Source organism: Episyrphus balteatus, chromosome 1, assembly GCF_945859705.1.
Source record: "Episyrphus balteatus chromosome 1, idEpiBalt1.1, whole genome shotgun sequence".
Classification (NCBI taxonomy): Eukaryota; Metazoa; Arthropoda; class Insecta; order Diptera; family Syrphidae; genus Episyrphus; species Episyrphus balteatus.
In genome coordinates, this window is record NC_079134.1 from 151501718 (window position 1) to 151524278 (window position 22561).

A 22561-nucleotide genomic window follows, 5' to 3' on the forward strand; every position below is an offset into this window, starting at 1 on the left:
CATAAATTGTTAATTGATTTTCTTTGTCAAGTAAAACTTGTCATTACCTGCTATTTGGTAACTATCGGACACTTTTTGATCTTTTAAGAACAGGTAAGCTGTAGGCCTACTTTTTTTTCTATTTTTCTTTTCTATGGCATTGTGTCCTGCTGTGAAGAAATAAAAATGTATCTCAAGTCTCAATTGATATAGACTGCAGGTGAAAAACATCAACCAACCCAAAAACAAAGACATCAAAAATAATTGGTTTTCAATACCATTTTTTTCCTCCTTCCTACATATAAGCCGACATCATCTGCCTTCCTACAAAAAAAAAGAAACTACCTAAAATCCTTATCCTAGCAAATGTGTGTGTGTCGGTTTTTAGTAAAGTGTGTTCCATTGTTTGAGTAAAATGACACACATTTTCGTTAAATTGTCAAGTCTTCTTCTACTTCCTTTTTCTTTTTTGTTTAAGGTTATAGTACCTGACTTAAGCCACAAGAATTAGGACTCCTCTTATGCATGTCGTCTTAAAAAGAAATTCAAAATGGACTCGGGTATTAATATAGAGACAACAGGAAACACTTTGTGTGTTGGATATAAACGGAATAAATTTTGTGAGGTTCTAAAAATTCAACTAAAAAACCATCAAAGGCTTCCAACAAAAATTGGAATAGCTATACGAGTTAGGTTAGATAGGTATATCCTTTTTGGCCAGGATAGAAGCCAGGAAACTTATAGACAAATTAAATTTCCGATTATCACCGATGTGAGTGCACATTATTTTTTTTGTTTGGAGCCAAGTATCCTGCTTTACATATAAGATGAGTTTTTTTGCTGCTTCTGTGTGCCTCGCTCTCTTTTATAGCTCGAATAAAACTGTCTATTTGAGTGAAGCTAACGCCAAAAGAGGACATTCGGAAGTCGCAACTTAGGTGCAGATCCTATTCTATATTTGGGGAGGATTTGTGGCAGTAAAATGTTTATTCTCTTTGGAGAGAAAATAAAATTACAAAAAAAAAAAAACTAGCAATGACTTGGAAATTGTCTCTTCCCTTCGTTCACAGTTGAATTCGAAGGATCTCTCCGGTGATCTAGAAGGACAGACATCATCGATACCGTGACTTGGTGCTGTTGTGTATATAGTCCGTTTGTCGTGTGTCTTTCGTGTTGGTTTTTGTGTAGCGTTTTTGTGTCTGTTTTAAGCAATCGAGTCACGTAATGCAAAGTGCTATACTGTGTCTGAATTATAAGTGCTGGGTGCTAAATGTTTGTGGAAACGTTCTTCGTCGTCGTCCTTTTAGTCATAGAGAGTCGTCCTTGGCCATTTTGTATTATGCTTCTTCTGTTTTTGTGACATTCTTTTTTTTTTTTCGTATTGCTATGACAAGTAATCGACATTTCGTCCTTTTTTTCTTTTTTGGGGGGTTGTTATTTGGGGAGTTGTTCCTCCTTGGCCATGAGGATAACATACACCTAAAAGAATGTTCTGGTATACTCCTACTTCCTTGAGAGATGAATTTCTGTTCGAAGGAATACGACGACGAGTGGTGGCGTGTTTACATGAATTTTATATCCTTTCGTCTTGTTTTTTTTTTTTGTTCTATCTTCCTTGGGCTTCGAAACTATTGAAATACATTATTCAAGAATAAGCAAAAGAGACACAATCACACATACATACATATAGACAATAGAGACGAAATGTAGTTAAATGGAATTATTGACAAACATCATGATGGTTATGCAGAAACAGCAGCAAGAGCAACAAGGACAATACCTCCATTCCGTCGTCGGTCGTCCTTATACCTTCTTCAAATCCATTTGACAAAAAAAACAGGTTTGAAAATGAATGAAATGTCCTTTTTTGTGTGCTTTTTGAAATTCCACGATGAAACATATCTTTACACACGTTTTGTGTCGTGACACTTTTTCATGTTAGAATTTTCGATTTGTTTCTTCTCTTCCTTTGAAGGAGATTTTTTTTTTTTTTTTTTGTATTTCTTCTTCAGTTTTTGAGGTATTTCAAAGATATTCTTGGCAATGTTAAGTTAAGTTTTGGGATTTTTTTTTATTATATTTTGTTCGATGTCGATAGTGTTGTCTATTTTGAGAGAGAGAGAATGTCTTAAATTTTAGATCACATGTCATGGAATATCTACATCAGTTTTAAATTGCAAATTTTAAACTGTTTCGTGATGTTGTGCATTTTGAAACATTGTCTGCATAGTTTTTTTTATTTTTTTTTTATTTTAAGAATCTTATCGGTGACGGTGAATATTTGATAAGGTTAAAAATAGATTTGCCTTAGGAGAAAAAAAATTTAAGATGGATTCAATAAACTTTTAAGAGACACTATACACAACTGATATACTTTTTTATGGATTGTTCTATCAGGCTTAAATTTTAAGGACATAGGTTTCTAAGTTAAAGTGACACTTACGCTCTAAAACAGGCTGTTGTAAAGAATATTTTTTTTTTTTTTTAATTAATGAGTAGGTATACTCAATATAAAAATAAAATATAAAAAATATACGAAATAAAAAGAAAGGTAGGCCTAAAAACTCCTGGTACAAGCAAATGCAAAAACACCAGCATTCAGTTGGCCTTAGAAATGGAACAATACAAAACCGGGAGGCTTGCCGCCGATTTCTGAGGTCAACCCGGCGAACCCCACAAGCGGATCACTAGTGTGAAGCAGTAACGTGGGATAGTTATGATCCCCTCGACATCGAGATCATAACAGCGTCGAGAAAAAGGAAGAAGAAGAATGAGTAGGTATACTAGAAGCTAACTAATTAATTGTTAAAAAATGTTAGAAAGTTAATAAATATTCTGCTAATTTTATTTAAAATTAATAAAACAATAAACCGAAAATCCAGCCTCAATTACCTTATAAATTTTTAGTAGCGAGGTATCACTTATTAAAGGGCAAATTGAGGATTCGTAAAAAAATTCAACTGGAGATACCAAAGAGATTACGATAATGGAGCATGTAAAAAAAAGTATGTCTGTCTTTATTTCAAGCTTCAGCCCAAACCACTGAAGTTAAGGGTTTTGAACGATTCCTCAGGGGAGAAATTGAGTTTTTTTTTTTCAGATTAAACTTCACAGAACTTGCCATAGCTATGCTTAACATGAAAAAATTATTTGTTTTTCCCAAAAACTGCTCTGACGATGAGATCTTACTTCTGAAGAAAAAAAAATATTTCTTGAACAGTTATTAACGACATTTATATTTATTTAAAATCAATGAAAACATTAAGAAAATATATAAAATAAGCTGGGACTGGCACTCCTTCAAAATTTGTTTTCAATCTCCTCCTTTGTTGTTTTTGTTTACAGGCGTCCTCAATTCTCCGACAAAACTTACCAACAAAAAAAAATAAATCAATTTACCCCAAACAATAATAGTCAAATAAATGAAATTAACATAAGACTTCCATGTTTTTTGAATACAAACACTCACTTGCTCTTTTTCGTAGGTCTGAAAATTACCAAAAGTCATTTAAAATTTTAACAAATCATCGCTTGGATGCTATCTTCTTCAATGTCCATTTTTCAAAATTTTGGGAAATCGATTTTTAAAGTTCAGATTGAAAGTTTTTGATTGGTATTGATTTTATGCTGGAAGTCTTGATAATTTTGTTTTGAAAACATGAAACAGAACTTTTGTTTCTATTTAGTTATAAATTAAAATCAAAGAGAAAATTTGATTAAATTGGACCAGATAGAAATATAATTCCCATGTTGTTCAATGTAATACAAAAAATAAAATTATTGCACAAAAATGACAAATAAACCGTTGAAAAAGTGTCCTATGTTCTCTGTTACTTGAATACTAAAAGAGATAGAACAAAATGGTTTACGCCAAACAAAAGGGCGCACATAGGGGTATTTAGTAGGGCTGTAAAAGTAACGACAAAATGAGTACCCGCATGTATACGTTACTTTTGATACTAGTACCCGCATCAATAATATCGTTACTCGTTACTTTCGTATGTTTCGCATGCTTAGTGTGTTTCGTACATTTCGTATATTTCATGTATTTGATACTTTTCGTATGTTTGGTATTTTAAGTATGTTTCATATATTGGTATAAGGGTGTAAATTTTTTTTTTTTTTTTTAAATCAAAAACATTTTCTTTAATCTAAGCTACATTTTAAGGTCATAAACACTAAAATTAGTTGAGGCATTCTCATGTAATAAGAGTTTAAAGGTAGCTACATATATTGATTTTTTTTCGTTTTTTTTTTTAATCAAACGTGGAAACTTTTTTGATTTTTTTCCAAATTTTTAGACAAAACTTTGGTAATTTTTTGTTTATATTCTTTCAGTAATCTTATCACAATTCTTTAGAGACCTTTATTTCAAAAGTGCAACGCGCAGATCTCGAAATATTAACACTTCAATACAACCATGTCGAACAATTTTTCATTTATTTTTTCTATTGAGATTGATTTTCAAACCTCGTTTTCTCTGCTTTTTTTTGTGTTGAAAATTTTTCACCGAAAATAAACTAATTTTTTGAAAAACCAAAAAACTTTTGTACATTCTTAAGCTAATATCAATACCATTAACACCAAGGCCATAAAAAGATTGGTTGCGTCGTGGATATACATATTTCGGCCAAATAGAGAAAATACAAAAACGTCTCTTTTGATATTTCTGTGTAAATTATCAATAACACAATGATTATTGAACCTTGGCACTACTGTTTTAATCGAGACAAAAGTAAACTCCAGATAATTATCTGCAGTTAGCATTCTGACTATGGTTACGATACCGACACGAGATGCGAAATGCGACAAATTGAGTGTATCACTTCATTTCGTATCTCTTGCATCGGATTTAGTATTGAAACTGGAATCGCGTCGTTACTCGTATGTTTTGCATCTCGTACGTTTCGTATGTTTCGTTACTTCGGTACCCAGTAACGAAACATACTAGTAACGATACTGTTTAGAAAGTAACGTTTCGTTACTCGTTACTGAAGTGAATACCTGCATTTTAGTAACGAATACATACGATTTGCTACAGCTCTAGTATTTAGTCAATTTAGGCGGACAAAACACAAAATTTTAAACTGATCCAAACGTAAAAAATCAAAATCCTACTAAAAGTAGATAACTTGCTTAGCATTTTCTTATAGTTTTAAAATTAATTATCCCTTCAGGTGACTAACAGCAGCGGTCTAGAGTATAAAGTTTTCAGCCCAAAGATAAAATTAATTTTTTTTGTAATTTATCGACTGTGCTTAAGTAAGTACTTTTTTTTGAAGTGGATGTAGAAAAAAGTTTTTATGGAATATTGATAAGGAGATACGAAACTGTCTACTAGATGTTGTATCTGAATGTTGTATATGTTGTGTGATATGTTGAATCTAAATGGAAATTAATCGTAAAAAAACTAAATTTCTGTGTTGGTAAGGAGATAAATTATACAATTTCACATTATTGTGTGATAATATTAAATGTTTTCTAAAGGTTAAACTCTTATCTAATTGAATGTGTAAAAAAAATGTCCAACTAAGTGCAACTTCGACACATTTGCCCTTCTTAAAGATTTTAGGTTTTGAAAAATGGTTACCTTGTATTCAGCATCCATATTTTAAGTTTTTTTTTTTAAGATTCAACTTCTTGAGTTACAGAATCTGAATCCTTATGATTTTTCCTAGATTTTAAGACCTTTATCTTGGCGATACCATAAATAGAACTCCATTTATAAGTGATTTAACAAACCATTGGGATCCAATCTTGACACTTTTTTGTTTGATCAAAAAGTGGTTTAGGAAGAAAAATGTTTTCATTGAAATCAACACTTAAAACACTTTATTCCAGTACTAAATACAAGCTTTTACCTTGTTGATGAAGATAAACCGGAAAAATAATTTTGTCCGCGTAAAATTGGCAAATACCCCTATGTGGGGCGTCCCAAAATTATGAAAACTGCATACTGAACTCAATGTCGTACAACATGGCCTTTAGAACAAGATAGCATTCAAGTAACGAAATATGTAAAAACACATAAGGCTTGTGTGATTAGATATATCGGCTCGTTTTGTGGTGTATTTCTTTTCCAAGTGCCTGTTTTCAGGATAGAAAATTTAATAAAGTACTTAAGCAATGTTTATTTTAACACAAGTTATATGTATTTCTCGTTAAATGCTTGAAGGCAAATTTCTTATTCTTTCCTTATTGCATTGCTTAGGTTAACAGCTTGCCTTTCTCTTATTGCAATGATTTGGACTACTAAAACCACATGTTTACCCAGTATAATCAAGATTATTTCTTGTAAAACAAGGAGTTACCCTGGTAAAATCAAAAAATAATTTGGTAAAATCACAAGTTTCTGGTAAAATCAAAGTCTTCTCCGGTCAAATCTTGTGTAGCTTCAGTAAATTAATGGGTTTTTTTTTATACAAAATCACGAATTGCTTTTGAAAAATAATTGATTTCCTGGAACACTGTTCCGATAAAATCATGGATTGCTCCGGTTCAACCACCACGAGTCGCATCGGTAAAATCTCGAATATATAATTGAAGGGTTTTCCTTTAAAATTGCGATACACCCAGTAAATCGACAAACCAATCCGATAAAATCATTGTTTTGAACGGATAAATTATGAGTTTACCTGTTTAAACCAAGAGTTTCTCAGCTAAATCACAAATCGCTTCGGTAAAGTCATAAGTTTCGCTGTTTAATATACGAGTTTCCTCTGTAAAATCACGAATAGCTTCGGTAAAATTTGGGAATTTTAAAATCTAGGTAAAGGTTTCACAAGAGTACAATTACAAGTTACCTCAGTAAAACCACGATAAAATCTTTACTTTCAAGTATTGATTTTAAAGACTTCCAAGCCCACAGAAATAAAAATTAATTCATTCGTAATTTTTGACTAAACCAAACTTGCTCCAAAATTATACGTATTTTTATTTTATTAATTTTAGAATTATCAGCAAATTATGATTACCGGTAGAACCGGGTGATTTTGGCCTGGCGGGTGACTTTGACTTTGACATGGACACTTTTTAAAAAAATTGTTAATATATGAAGGACTTGTCTGATTTTTTCCAAGTTTCTTTGTAAATTCGTATAATTTGATGAGTTAAAAAGTGATCATACTAGCTTTATTTAATTAAAATTAGATATTAATTTATACTAAAATTTATTTTTCTTAAGAATGCTAAAAAAAAAATCACCTGAAAATGTTGGATGGTTTGAACATGTTGAAGAAATAGGATTGCAAAATAACTTTAACTCCGATATGTGTATTGTTTTGCAAGTTGAATTACTTTTATTCTACCCTTGTTATTATTTTATAAAAATTAATTTTAATTTGTTTATAAAAAATGCCATATGGTAGGGTGACTTTGGCCGGCATATCGGGTGACTTTGGCCATACATATGACTTTGATCATACATATCAACATTTGGCAGCTCAACCACTAGACGTAGCCTTCTTTTGGCCTCTTAAAATATTACAGATGAAGACCTTAACAGCGTATAAGATGGCAAACTCGAAAACAAAACAGTGCCGAAAGATGTGTTTCCTAGGCTTCTAAAATAACATTTTACTTCGGCTGCTTCTTAAATGTTGATAACGATGAGGTTACAGTGTCATTTCTGCGAAGAGGTGCTGGGTACAGCTTCAGAGAAAAAAGACGTTGCACAAGTCACCAAAAGTGTTCTGGAGAAGAAACTTCCTGTTCCAATGGTTGACCGCAGAGAGAGACTATTTTTTTCCATATCCTTTGAAGGATATCAAAATTTATGCTAATTTTAATTTTTTGTTTTTTTTTTTTTATCAAATAAAACCCGACAATTCTGTGTACGAAAATAAAAAAAATACCCACATGTTTTAAAAAATCTACTCTTTCATTTGGGCTGGGTTAGAATGACGTGCTACTTGTAGTTGAACTGGAATGGAGGGTGACTTTGGCCACCCATATTTTGGCATTTATCTATAGAACTGTCGGACAGATTTCTTCAAGATTAATCATACCTATAGAATGAACGAAGTAGGTAAATTGGTTGAAATCTTCATTAAAAAAAAAAAAAAATTATTGCAGAAGTTATTCACATTTGAATTTGAAAACGTGCCAAAGTCACCCGGTTTTACGGTATTTCCTTGTTCTTTTCATTCACAACGACCTTAACCTCCATTCATTTAACAAATTTCTTATCTGGTTAAGGAACAAGAAACAATGTAATAACCCATAATGATATAAAAAAAAAATCCATCTGACTTTCCATATAACTCTGCTATCATCAGCCTTATGGCATAATTTCTTCACCACGCAAAAGATAAAACATTTTTTTTTTTTGTTTTCATCTTTGTAGAGTAGGTAGGTTTCTAAGTAAAATAAATTTGATAAAAAAGCAAACAATGTATTATAAAATGAACTGCTTCCGCTTTAAAAAAAATAGTAATTTCGATTTAAAGTTTTTTACAATTTTAATTTCTTTTATTTTTCCTGGGAGTTTACCTATGGCAACTTTTTTTTATTATTTTGGATAGAAACTCACATACATAAATAGTTCTTTTTAGATTCACAATTTCAATGAATTTCTCTGTGTCAATTGTTCACAAGAGAACCAGAACCAGTTTCTATTCTCGTTTTATCGTTTGATTTTTTTTTTTTTCCTGAACTTAGCAAATACAGGGTGATTCGAATATAAAAAACGTGTCTTAAAAAAAAACAAGAAGAAATATAAACAAGTAAAAATTTGCAAGATATGTAATATTAAAAAAAAATTAAAAAAGAATTTCAAAACAGAGTGTCGAAGTATATTAACAGATGTCTATTGTCAATAATTTCAATATAATTTCTGCTTTTACTAATAATGGAAATAAATTAAATTTTGCGTGTGACCCTGTGACAAAAAAGGGGGAAAATGTATTTTAGTTTGAACTGGCACAGGCACACCTCCACAGTCCACACATCTCTCGATCAATTCGGCTGACTACAAAGAAATTACTAAAGAAACACCAAAAAATAGGTGCTGCCACATCCAGATGGATGGGAGTTGTACTAAGAAAAAAAAAAAATAAAACAAAATTAAATAATAAAAAAAACAATTTATTCCTGAACACATTTGCCAAAAAAAAGTATCTAACTACACATTTTTTCCTTCATCACTGTTTTTTTTTTGGAGAAATGTCGAACATATGTGTTGTAGAGTAGAGATACGAGAATAAGATGTTATAGATGGCTTTTAGTGGTGACACTTCTTTTTCATTCTTGTGGCACGCTTGTTTGGAATTGAAATTTATGTGACATTTGAAATGGGAATTTTTTTTTTTTGGTGAATGGCTCAGATTGAATATTGTTTTGTTTGATGAATAAAAAATTTAAAAAAAAATACATTAATTAATACAGAGGTGACTAACATTTTGTATATAAAAATGTTAACAAGTGTCTGCTGGAACACATTTAAATATTTTAATCTGATATAAAACATGGGAAATGAATTTTTGATTATGATTGTTGCTTCACTACATTATGAATGCTGTTAATGTGGTGAATTAATTTATGTGATCAGCAAAGCATTTCGCTTATAGACATATCAGATTCCAACTCATTAATTAATTTGTTGCATCCGGACTGAGCTGTAAGTTTGTGAGTAGAACATTGATATCTTGCTTTTTTCTTCTAAATTACATTTTATAGTTAGCGATTAAACATTAAAAGATCTTACGAATATTTTGTATATGTGCGAGGTTAAAAATAAGTAAGTAAATTTCATATAACTTTTTTTGTCGACCTTCTCGTAAACGAATAAACCGATTTCCACGAAAATGTTTACCTTGAATCAACTAGATAGTTAAAAGCTTACAACTTAATAAAATGTTTGGTATTGATTAAAAATAGAATAGGTATTAATTTTGTTTCAAAGATGTTGGCACATTTTAACATACAAAATTTTGAACAAATTCTTAAGAAAAATCTGTGACAGTTGTCAAAAAATCAATAGCATAAATGGTAAACTTATAAGCTTTATTCAGAATATTTTTTTTTTGTTAAAGGAATCACAAATTATATAAATCTATGCCTTTTTTTTAGACAAAAGGGTGTTTTTTTATAAAGAAAACATTGTACTTTTATTGAAAACAATTGAGATTTCGGATCCAAATTTGGGGGAATTTTGAATTTTCACTCAAATTCTGTTTTTATAGCAGGTATATTGAATAGACTATTTTGAATGGAACAAATTCGTTCAAGAGTTTTTATTGCTAAATATGATTCCTGGGCATAAAAGTATACCTGAGCCAAAAATGCTTCTAAATCCATCATGGGTGCATTTCTGAGAAAACGGCAACACTGGTCGGTTTTCATTTTTTTTGACGTGATAACGTCTTATAAATCGACGAACCATGGCAGCCACCACAAAAAAGTGACGCCATTTTCTAACGTTCCACTCTCGCACTTTCGCAGTGTGGCAAAAATTTCAATTAAAAATTAAAAATTAAAAATAAACTATTAGAGATACAAGAATCTTCTATAGCTTATTTGAAAGATAATAACCTAAAGTGAAATACATACATCTGAAGGATTTTAAAAAATTCCACCTTTTAACAGGGTATTAAGGGGTAAAACAATATTTCAAAAAATTGTCTATTTTCTAAACGCGACAATGTAAGGAGTTGAATTTTTTTTAATCAATAGATACCTAAATTTATTGCACGACTGACAATGGTATTAAAAAAATTCTAAAAAATTTCAAAACCAAACGATTAATGGTTTTCTAAAACTAAAACATGAGGTAGACCTTTGACAAAGTACCTAGGTAGTGATTATAGGTAGGGGAAGTTTGACAATTTGAAAAACTTCATTCGAGGGGTCTGATACGGATTTTTTTTTAAGTCTGCGTTTTGAAATATGAATTTTTGAAAAACACCTGCTTATTTTGGGGTATTTTTGGGTGAGTTTTTATTTTTTAAAATATTTTGTAGCATTCAAAAAATCTCAAGCTTAGCTTATAGAACATGTAGTCTATGACTGTGCGCATACATGTGCAAAAAATTGGTATTTCAAAATGGTTTTTGACAGAATAACGGGAAAAACAAGTTTTTTTTGTTCCAAGTTTTTTGACCTTTTTTAACCGTTTTTTATTTTTATCTTTTTTTCTTTAACAGATAAAAAAATGAAATTTATATTGTAGATAGATAATAGACAGGACAATATCTGTGCAAAATTTGAAGATAACAAAAAAAATTTGAGATAACAAATTGATTTAACTTTATTGAGCATCCTGATGATGTTACCTTTCATTTGGTATATCACTCATAACTGTACAATGTACATTCACTACAAGCTACACAATGTTAAAATAAAAAACTTGCGAAATACCTCAAAACACCTGTGGAGATCTGTTGATCATGAACAGCCACCAGTGTGGGAAGTACCGTAATCTCAGTTTGGAATTTCGACATGGTTGGCTTTAAAAAATTCTAACTTTTTTTCTAGGCATAGCAGAAATAAGATACAAAATTTTGTATAGGTTGTTTAAAAAAAAATTGATTCAATACCGTGAGAACATAAAATTATATGTTTTTTTTTGCTTTTTTTGATGAAAGTTGATCGAGTTCAAAAAATGCTAGCTCTTTTTGTGGATGCCTAATAGACATGATCGATATACATATTTTGAGCTGAAGCAATAAGCTTTCAGGTGGTATAAAATTTATTATAGGTTGTTATATCAAAAAAATGAATTTTTGGGTGATGGAAATGATTTTTTCACTTTTTTCATAAGAAATGTAAAAATTTAAAATGGTTTTATTATTTAGAAGAAATATTTGGCATTTTAATAGTATAATTTAAAATGGTTTTATTATTTAGAAGAAATATTTGGCTTTTTAATAGTATAATTTTTTTTTTGTAAGCTTTTAAAATAAAAACATTTATATAATGAGAAAAGAAAAAAGGTAATTTTTTTCAGCTTTTTCTTGTAAATTATGATTGCTTGAAATAAATAAACGCTTTTTAAAAGCACACAACCTGTTTTCTTACGGCGTTATCACGTAAAATCATCGTCCATAAACCGGCTTTACAGACAACCTCTTTTTTTATTTAGCTCGAAATCCAAGCCTAACTTTTAAATGGTTCAAAGACACTTTTCATAAAATTCTAACCTAAAATCAATGTAAAAAAAAGTTAAAAAATTTGGGTAGGGGTTGGTTAAAGTTTATTTTTCGATTTTTTGTTTCGAGCAAAAAAAAAAAACAATTTTTTTTATATATGCACAATTTTTTTTTTTTTCAAAATTTGTATACTATATTGAATTTTATTATCTTGAATTTGATTTTTCAAAACAAAATTTTATTTTTGATTTATATTTAATTATTTTGTGCCACATCCGTTAAAATAACTAAAAAGGACACTTGATTTAGTTATTTTAATTTTTCATTTTTTTTTTTTTTTTGTAACCAACACTCTTTGTTTATTACAAGACTTATTTTAGATTAATTAACCTTAGCAAATTATTGCCATTTTTTTTAAACAAACAAACGTATTTAACCTCTATTAAAAAATAAATTAAATTCAAATTTATTTCCCAACAAAATATTCCAACTTAAACAAAAAAAAACATGTTGACCTAGGTCCCTTTATTATACAAAAGAACAATTATTTCATTAATATAACAACATATTCGTTTATATACATGTAAACATAATTAATAAAAAAAAAGAACAGAACACCAAAAAATAATATTTAAAATATAATTTTTTTTATTTTATGTAATTACCTCCTTTAAAATTACAGCAAGGTTGCTCGTAGTAGGAACTCCATGTATTCTCATAGGAACAAGTTACATTGACGGTAAAAACCACCAACACTGCTATCAATAGCAGCCGGAACATATTTATTGCAGCAACAGAAAAAAAAAAATTATATATGTATAAAAATTAAATTTATTTTTTAATCCCGGAGACAAACTTTGTGGCACACTTTTTTTTTGTAATTTTTTTTGTATTATTTTTTTGTTAAATTATTTTATTATGGATTGATATGTAGATTTATTTATTTTTTTTTTTTTGTTACATTAACACAAGTTATGTGTATATTCTTTTATTTCACTTAAATTATTTTTTTTTGTATTGAATTTCCGTTTACACGTTATTAATTTTTTTTATAAAACATTTAATAAAGGAACAATAATAACCTATGGGGCATTACACACAAAATATTTAAAATTATTATTATGAATTGGGGAATTATTATTTGTAGGTTTTTTTTTTAATGTTTTGGTATTTTAACATTTTCCATTGAAATTATTGATTTTTTTTGTATTTATAATAATTTATTATTAATGGTGGGAAATGAATTTTAACGAAAAAATCACAACATGGATAAACATTTAGGATAGAAAAAAAAAAAAAATTACAAAAATAACAAAAAAATTTAAATTTAAATTAAAGTTTTAAATTATATTTACTTAAAAATTTGGTATGAATTTCGATATTAATGTTAAATATCTGGTTTATCAATGTTATTAATTTAAACAATTTTTTTTCGATAAAGTTAAAAATGTATGTATTTTTTTAACTTATCAATTTAATTTATTTAAAAATAAGTTCAAACGAATGAAATAAATGCATTTAGCTTATCACACTTTCTACTTAAAGACTTAATCATTAACCAGTTGTGTTGGGTAGGTCGATTGGTCTGGTCGTAAATGTGCAAGAATAGCTCTTTAATATGACTGACGTCATAGAATTAAGATTTCATTTTATGATTAAAAATAAATAATATTTTTTTTTCTCATTTGTTTGTGTTTTTTTTTCTTTTATAATTTATGTTGCAGAATGAAATATTTTTTTTCTGGATTTTCTATTTGAAACAGAAATAAAAAAGGAGAAAAATCTCAATTGCACATGTTTGCAGAAAAACAAAGAATTGGAGAAAAAAAATTGTAAATTAGAACGGATGTAGGTCTGGAATTTAGAAGGGAGAACAACAAACGTTTGTGCAGATAAAGTGCCGGCATGATAAAATGAAACTAAATGCAGGGCAATAGAAAAAAAAATATTGAGTTTTTATACTTTTTTTTTCAATTTTTTTTTTTTAAATTTTTATCATATTTTTTTGCGTTTAAAATTTTATGATGTATTTATTAAAAATAGAGAAAAAGTTAAAACATCAAATAGAATAAAAAATGTTGATGTTTGGTGATATTGCAATTTGAGTGATGAATAATGAAGAGGATGACCTAAAAGAGCTTTTTAAGTGGTTTTTAGTACTCTGGTCAAAAAAATAAAAAAAAAACTCTGATAATTGGATTTCTGTTTTTGATTTTCGACAGATGATTCATGTTGGGATAGATACTATGACTCAAAAAAGCACATAGGTATTGAAAAAGATTTCAACCAAATTGATTTGTCTTTAAAAATAAAATGTTTTTTTCGTTTACTTAACATTGACACAATGGAATGACTTTAGTAGGTATATTGACATTGAAATGCAAATTATTCTGAGTGCTTATTTTTTTTTAACAATTTTAAGTTTGGAGATATACGTAACATTAGGTACCTACATAGGTACTTTTTATAGTCATTCTTTTTTAATAGGTTTGAATTGGACTCTATTAGTCGTGACCAAATACATTTTGAAGTTCTAAATCGAAGCCTCTTGTCAAGATTTGGGTACATAAAAAAGTTTCCATGACATTGAATTGTCAGGGATTTTTTTTTTTTGAAAAATTGTTACGAATTTCCCGACATTTGTTGACAATTTTTTTGAGGGACCGAAAAATCATAAGAATTCGACCACAGTATTAAACAAATTGTCATAAGAAGACATGTCCATGACAAATTTGTCTAAATATGACAATGACAAAATTATCATGTCACTCTTCTCAAGATTTTATTAAATGGGTATTTTTGTCAGACAATGGTAATTTTGGCTCTCAGACCAATAACGATGAGTCATATATGTCATTGAAAAGGCATTTTTGCCTTGATTAATCGTTTTTATGGCGACAAGCTTGTATTCGCTGTGGGAAAAAATAGGCATAAGTCGGAGAGACAGCCGTCGAGTTACTAAGCTTAAGCTAGGGGTTAAAATTGGTGTCAAATGAAAAATAAATTAATAGGAAAATTGAAAAAAAAGGGTTACCACTTCTAAAATTGTAACTTCTATGTGGCAACCCTACTTTTAAGAAAAAAATGACATATTACACATCTTTTTTAGTATAATCAAAATAAAAAAATTTTCGAAATGCCAAACAAAAGTCTAAATAGTGAAAAAAAATTTAAAAAAATCCTATAAAGAATTTAGGCTTACATAGATACATGGTAACCCTATTCAAATTAACAAAAAAAAAACGTCAAAAATTCGTTTTTTAACAAACAGAGTTCAATTTTGTATGCACTAAAAGCCTTAACTATACACAAATCTTTAGCTGAAAAAAATACAAGCAAGAATCTACTCGGCAACCCTACGCAAATGCTAAAAAACACTAAAAATGTTATTTTTAAAGCCAAAATGTGTGATATCATAAATTACACTGGTCGGCAAAAAACAAAAAAAAGTCGGGAGCAAGAACTCTGTAAGGTGATTTTAATAGACTTGAGTGTGCTGAATTCAAAACAATTTACAGATTTTTTCCATCATGACTAGTTTTTGAGCTCTGCTCATCACAATTTTTGCTATATAGTCCTAAAAACTAATTTAAAATGAAATGTTTTTTGACATTTGATCTAAAAATATTATTTTTCCGTAATATTTTGCTATTTTTCATCAGAATCAGGAGTCGAAAACTGGAATTTATTTCAAATCTGCTTCGAAAACCATAAGTTACCTTAACCACCAAGATTTTGAGATATCATACATTTCAATTCCAAATATCTTTTAGAAAAAAATAATTTTGAAAAAAAAAATAAACGTATTTAAGACAATAAAATATGGCTTTCGAAGATGGCATAAGTAGTTTTGCGAACAAAAATTTAACGGTGATGAAATTCAACGCCAAAAGTACCAAAAAAAAACGCGTTTTTGACCTGTTAATATTTAAATATTTCAAAAACTTGACGTGCCAGTGAAATTTTGACTTCAGATTCTAAATCAGCACACCAAAGTCCTTTAGAAAAGTATGGTTTTGCTTATGCTCCATTTTCGTTGCCGACCAGTGTTATCTTTTTAGTACGGGAAAGTTGGACCTTTGCTGGGAAAAAATTCCGAATGGTATTTTGACTTTAGGACTGGAAAGAGTATCAAAACACGAGTCTAAAACCACATTTTACACAATTGCACCTAGAGTTATTTGGCCGCAATTTTGTTTTTTTTTTGTTATAAAAATTTTACTTTTTGACATAACTCATGTATTTTTGAATATAATTTAATTACAAAATTTAACTTTTTTTTTGCCACATGAACCAAAATATACTTTTCTAGTAGTTTTTGGGGTGCTGAAACATAGCCTCGAAAACAGCCAAAATGACGTTTTTTTACATTTTCTAACGGTAATATTTCAAAAACGGAGGCCAATAACAATTTTTTGACTTCAGATTCGAGTTAAAAACTACTAGAAAAGTATATTTTGGTTGTTGTGGCAAAAATCTTGTTGACCAGTGTTACCAACAGTATAAAGTTGAAAATTATCATGGGTAAGAAAAAAATAATTTCCTTTAAAAATTAATTCCTGTGCATAATAGAAGATATTAAGATTTTTTAAATGCAGTAACAAAGAATAGCATTTCTTCTATAAATCAAGACATTACTGAAGTTTCTATCATAAATATTAATGGAGATATTAACATTAACATGATTAAAATAGCGCCAAAGTAAGCGTTTTCTTAAATCATCGCCAAAAGGCTAACAAATTTGCAGATAGAGAGTTTCTGTAGAACAATTTTTTTCTCAGAATATACCCAAAAATAAAAATTGTTAGTTTTGAGTAAATATGATACATTTTGATAATTCTTCTTCTTCCTTTTTCTCGGCGCTGTTATGATCTCGATGTCGAGGGGATCATAACCTTCCCACGTTACTGCTTCACACTAGTGATCCGCCTGTGGGGTTCGCCGGGTTGACCTCAGAAATCGGCGGCAAGCCTCCCGGTTTTGTATTGTTCCGTTTCTGAGGCCAACTGAATGCTGGTGTTTTTGCATTTGCTTGTACCAGGAGTTTTTAGGCCTACCTTTCTTTTTATTACATTTTGATAATTAATTAAAAAAATAGTCAAAAAGTTTTTTTTTAACTATATTTTTTAGTGTCCGGATACTAAAACTGAAATTTAAGACTTTTTTTTGTTCCCGGACACAGTGTCCGGATACTGAAAATATGAAGGAAAAGGAAAAATTGCTTTTTTAGGGTCTTAAAGTGTAGTTTGGAACATATTTTGGGTTTTAATGCAAGAGAATTGCATTTCTCTCTCAATGTTTCAGTATTCGGACAGGGTTACCTAATTTAAAATATGTGTGTCCGGATACTGAAAAACTAGATTCAGTTTCCGGACACCCTTGTTTTTAATGTAATTTTAAGTGTTTTGGTACTTTTGAACTTATACGGAATGAATTAAAAAAACATCAAAGACCATAGAGGATACAAGGATTTATATAAATCCAATTCTAGCTTTGAGAGAAGCTGAAAACATTAGTAGGCAAGGAACAGCAGTTTTTAGACAAGAGAGCATTATAAAATAGTTTGAATAGCTCTAAAATTATTTAAAAAGTATTGCCCAGCAACATATTTCCATTTATGACTAGAGTATGATATTAATTGGCGATGAAACCAGTTTTTGTCTCTACCCAAAGACTAGCAAAATTATATCACGGAGAAAACATAACGCGAGGGAAAACTTTACTTAACTTCTGGTATATTTAATCATAATATAGTTAATCATATTGTAAATTAGTTAAATGTGCAAGAAATAAAGTTAAATATACCAGAAGTTAAGTTATCCCTTCGTTATTTTCTCTGTGTAGCCTCCTTAGGCTGAGAAGCGAAACCTTTTTTGATTATGTTGCAAACTGCGGACACAAACGCTTGCTTGATGACAAAGTGGAACATTCTGTGATGGACATAAGTCACATTTAACACTAAAGTTGAGTGAATTTTGTTCCAAAAATCTAGTTTTTTTGTACGTATGGCCACCGAACACAACTCACATCATGCTGTCAATGTTAGTGTCTTTATACCCCCCTAATCTGTTTGAGAGATAACAATTCATGATTGGATTTAGTTCAAGCACTTCCAAACTGAATTTTTCACCAATTTTAAATGAAGCAATAATGAAAAATATGAATATGGTGGTAACAATGTGATGTTATTGAGGAATGAGGACCCCTAAATTTTGTTGTCACCTTCAGTAATTATGAATTCTGGAAATATTCGTTCCGTGCTTCAATCTATCTCCAAGCCTACCAATTTTGACAATTCCTTCGGTTCCGAACGAAGTTTTAATTTCATCCCAAAAACCTCGTTTTAACATAAACGTACCTAAGTCCTTATTTATAATTGTTTTAACGAAAAGTGGATTCGGATAAGTGGATAAGAATAATAAAAAAAGTTCTTATAGGATTTTTTTTTAAACTGAAATGAATTATTAATATTCTTTTAACAAAATCATCGTGTCCGGATACTGAAATAAATGTGTCCTGAAACTAAATTTTGCGTCCGGACACTAGTGCAAATCGAACTTTTTTTTATCATTTTTATTTTTAAATATTAAAATGTTTTATTTAAAAATTATGTGACAAACTTTAAGAAACTACCAAAATATTTGCTATAGCTTGAACAGCAATAAAACTATTCGTAGTCAAAGTTCAAAAGTACCTTAACTGTCCGGATACTAGTGCCTTTACCCTAACCATTTTTTTTTTATGTTCCACGTCTAATTTAAGGAAAACCTTTTCTATTAATTCCTTTATTTTCCATATCAAATTATGTAGCTTACGATTCCGGTATTAAATATATTAAAAAGAAACAAATCCACAAACTATGCACCACTGATTTACAAAAACAACAAGAATCAATGAACTGAAGAAATTCACAAAAAAAAAAACACCTAAAAGGCAAACGACAATCACCAAACACCATAATTTTTTTTTAAATTTGAAGAAATAAGAAACAATATTTAAAACTCCATGTGCTCAATTAAAAGAATATTTTTATCGCTAAATAAGCAGAAAAATGATTCAACTTTACTCACGCATCTCATTTCCCATTAAAAAAAATAAAATAAAATAAAATAAGAAAAGAAAAACATTTTAGCCGACCAAAGACCGATGATTGTTGTTTCTTTTTCTTAAAATAAAATTTATACACAGTAAATACCTTTATGTACTTTTCACAGCCGTTCCGTTTGTCTGACAGAGGACAAACATTATTTTACACAAGAAAAATACACAAAAGACACACACAAGAAAGACAAAACCCAGCACCAAACTTAACCACAAGTCCACACAAGGGCCATAAAAGAAAGAAGAGACAAGAGATAACCAATTATCTTGTATATGAACGAAAGAAGACAGATCACAGAGGAATTTTCAATGGAAAATCTTAATATTGTTTCAAGGTTTTCTTTTAAAACATTTTAATAATATTTTAAAAATGTTTTATTTACTAAAAGAAATAAAGTAATTTACAGAAAGATCACCAAAACAAACCAGAAAAAAAAAACGACAACAAAAAACAAAACAAGATCGAGTGAACAAATTATTTTTTCTTTCATCCACAAAACCAAAAGGCGTCAATCGATGGCAACATCACGGCGATCACTACGAAAAGAAAATTTATGTATACAATTGTTTGAAAGTTGAAACTCCTATCTCCCTCTGATACGTTTTGTTGATATATCTGTCTACGTTTAGAACTCCGAATGAATTCCAGTAAATGAAGTTGTTTACAAGTGCGTGAAAGGGGATAGATAGTTTGTTATGGGTATTAAGTTCAAATGATCGAGGGAGACAATTGTTTGATGTGAAAGATCAAAAAATGAAACGAAGCAAGTGCATGTGTGGGTGGAATGGAATGAGAATGGTTTATTTGATCATTGAAGTTTTTTTTTTATTATTTTTAATAATTTCAAATGAATGAGTTGAAAAAAAAAAACAAGAAAGTAAAGAAAGTATGTACAAACTATAAAATAAAAATTGAGTTTCACCACGATCGTCCATATAGGAAGAAATAACACTGCAAACAAAAAAGGTTGATGGTAGATTTGTTGATGTTCTGTTTTTCAGTTTGTTTCTGTAGGTACAGTGAGTAAAAGTTTTCTTTGAAAAGAAATATGAAAAATTTCAGATAATTTGATCATTGCCAGAGATGGTAACTAATTTGAAATTAATTTGTTTATTTTGGCTACATAGTCGGGCTCGCAATCCATACGTAAAAAGAAAAATTTAAAAAAATGAGAATAGCAAATTAAAATAAATCATGGGTAAAATTCAAAAACTTGAATATCTTCTAAACAATTTCTTTTTTGAGCAGGTTAAGGTCAACAAAACAGTGAAAAAAATAATTTGTGGAATAGAATTTCATATTATCTATATGAAGCATGTTTTTTGATTATTTTTGGATACAGAATCTACACTGAAAATAATAAATTTCGTAAAATTACGAAAATCATTTCATACATTTTCGTTGTCCCAACGAAACTTTCGTTGGCTCAACGAAAATATGTAATTTTTCGTAATATGAAAACCTTCATCAATTAATGAAAACGTTTCATACACTTTTTCTCCCTTTTTAGTGCCAAAAAATCCAATTTAAGAAAAGATTCATCACTTAACGAAAATTTTCATACTCATTTTAAAGAATAAAAATACGAATTTTGTCCTTACTTTATCAAAGTTTTAATTAAGTAACGAAAAAATTCATTAACTTATGAAATTCAACATTAACTAACGAAAATCTTCATCAGTTTATGAAATTTTTTCATAGACTAATGAAATTCTACATCGGCTTATGAAAAAATACGGCAGTTAACGAAAATAAATCGTTGCCTTACGCAAAAAATCATATATGTAGGTACCCACTAAAAAGAAGCATACAGAGCACTTTGTATTTTCGTTTCTGGTAGTCGAAGTCACAGTTTATACTCCGAAAGTACGAAACCTATCAAGAGGAATAAATATATATATTGTTTTCTGATAAAGTTTAAAGCAATTAAATTGATTAAAAAACAAAAGAAATTATCAAAGTGTTTAAAAACAATAAAAGCAAACAACGCTCGAGAAGCTGATTCTAAGCAAGTGGAGTTAAAAAAAACTTCTTTTTAGCTGGAACTTTTGTCATTATTCGAGCATTACTTGTATATAGGTAAGATATTTTGTAAACCCAGAATAATTTTGATAATGTTTTATCTCATAGAAAAAAGTAAGTACCATTCAATTATTGCTTTCTGTATTTTATAAAAAGAAAATATTTTTGTCTCTTAAAATATTCTTACTTTTTTTTTTGTTTTTCTATTTCTGTTTTCTTTCAGAATCTTAAGCTTTCATCGTAACGAACCTTATGCATGGGTACTAAATTCTGACTAAAGGACAATAACGGAAAAATGTCTACGATAACACCTCAAAAGCTGATCACCCAGCCAAAAGCAGATCATTTACCTCCTTCTTATGAGGAGTAGATATATATTATTCAAAATTGTATATGATAGATACTAGATACCTATAATAGATACCTATTTTATTAATTTCTTTTATTACATGTATTTAATTCAGAATAAAAATTCAAATTCAAAATAAGAAATGTTTTTGTTTTTAATGGGAAAATATTTTTGCTCAGCTCCACTTTTTTGAATTTCAGGTTTTATTCCAAAATCAAGGAAAAATAAAATGCACGACTGGGTCGCACGAACTTGCTCTTAGAGTTCAAGTTGCTTAAATTTTTAAGACTTTTTATATAGAAACTTGGGAAATGTAGGTATATAAAAAAAAAAAAAAAATTAATTTTTCAAAAAAATAAAACAATATCTGAAATCAAATCGCCCCACAAAACAGGTATGCAGTTTTATTTGATATATTAAGGTGCATTTTTAGAAAAAAAATTTTCAAAATCGTTAGAGCCGTTTTTTAAAAAAACTAATTTTTCTTAAATAATTTTTTGAAAAAAAAGTTTAAAAATAAAATTGGTATGCCATTTTTTAGAAATAACTAATCAACATCTAAAAACAAAATTTCAAAAAAATTCAATGTCCCGTTTTCGAAAATTTGATTTTTCAAAAAAAAAATTTCAAAATTTTTTTAAAATCCAAAAATTATTTTTTTCAAAATTTTATTTTTGGCTTATATTTAAATTATATAAATGCTTTTGTATAAAAAATTTCGTTGAAATACAATAAGCAGTTTGGCAGAAAATCAGATTTGAAAAAAGCGGTCCTATGGCAGGTACCGTTAATAATGATTTTCCAAAAAAAATTTCTTCATCAAAAGATAGACCTTATTTAAAAACTAACATTTGAATTTTTTTAACAAAATCGTTGGAGCCGTTTTCGAGAAATTAAACTTTTCCGAAATTTTTATATGGCAGGTACCGTTATTTTTGGTCCAAAAAAATTAATTCGGTCCATCCGTTTAGGCTCTAGCTCCTTATACAGACAGACAGACAGACTGACAGACTGACAGACTGA

General features: G+C 29.1%; 1 protein-coding gene across 2 annotated transcripts in view; it reads right to left on the reverse strand.

The window, feature by feature from the left end:
* The window catches only part of LOC129907274 (semaphorin-2A), a 293539-nt gene that overhangs the window by 139596 nt on the left and 131382 nt on the right, over positions 1-22561 (reverse strand). Inside the window, exon 1 of one of the 2 annotated variants that reach the window (XM_055983393.1) lies at positions 12731-12945. The exons of the other annotated variant lie outside the window; for it this stretch is intronic. Within the exon in view, the coding sequence (XP_055839368.1) occupies positions 12731-12845 (115 nt within the window). The 5' untranslated portion in view covers positions 12846-12945. Of the gene's footprint in view, positions 1-12730; positions 12946-22561 lie in introns of those variants that run through there. 2 annotated transcript variants of the gene reach the window in all.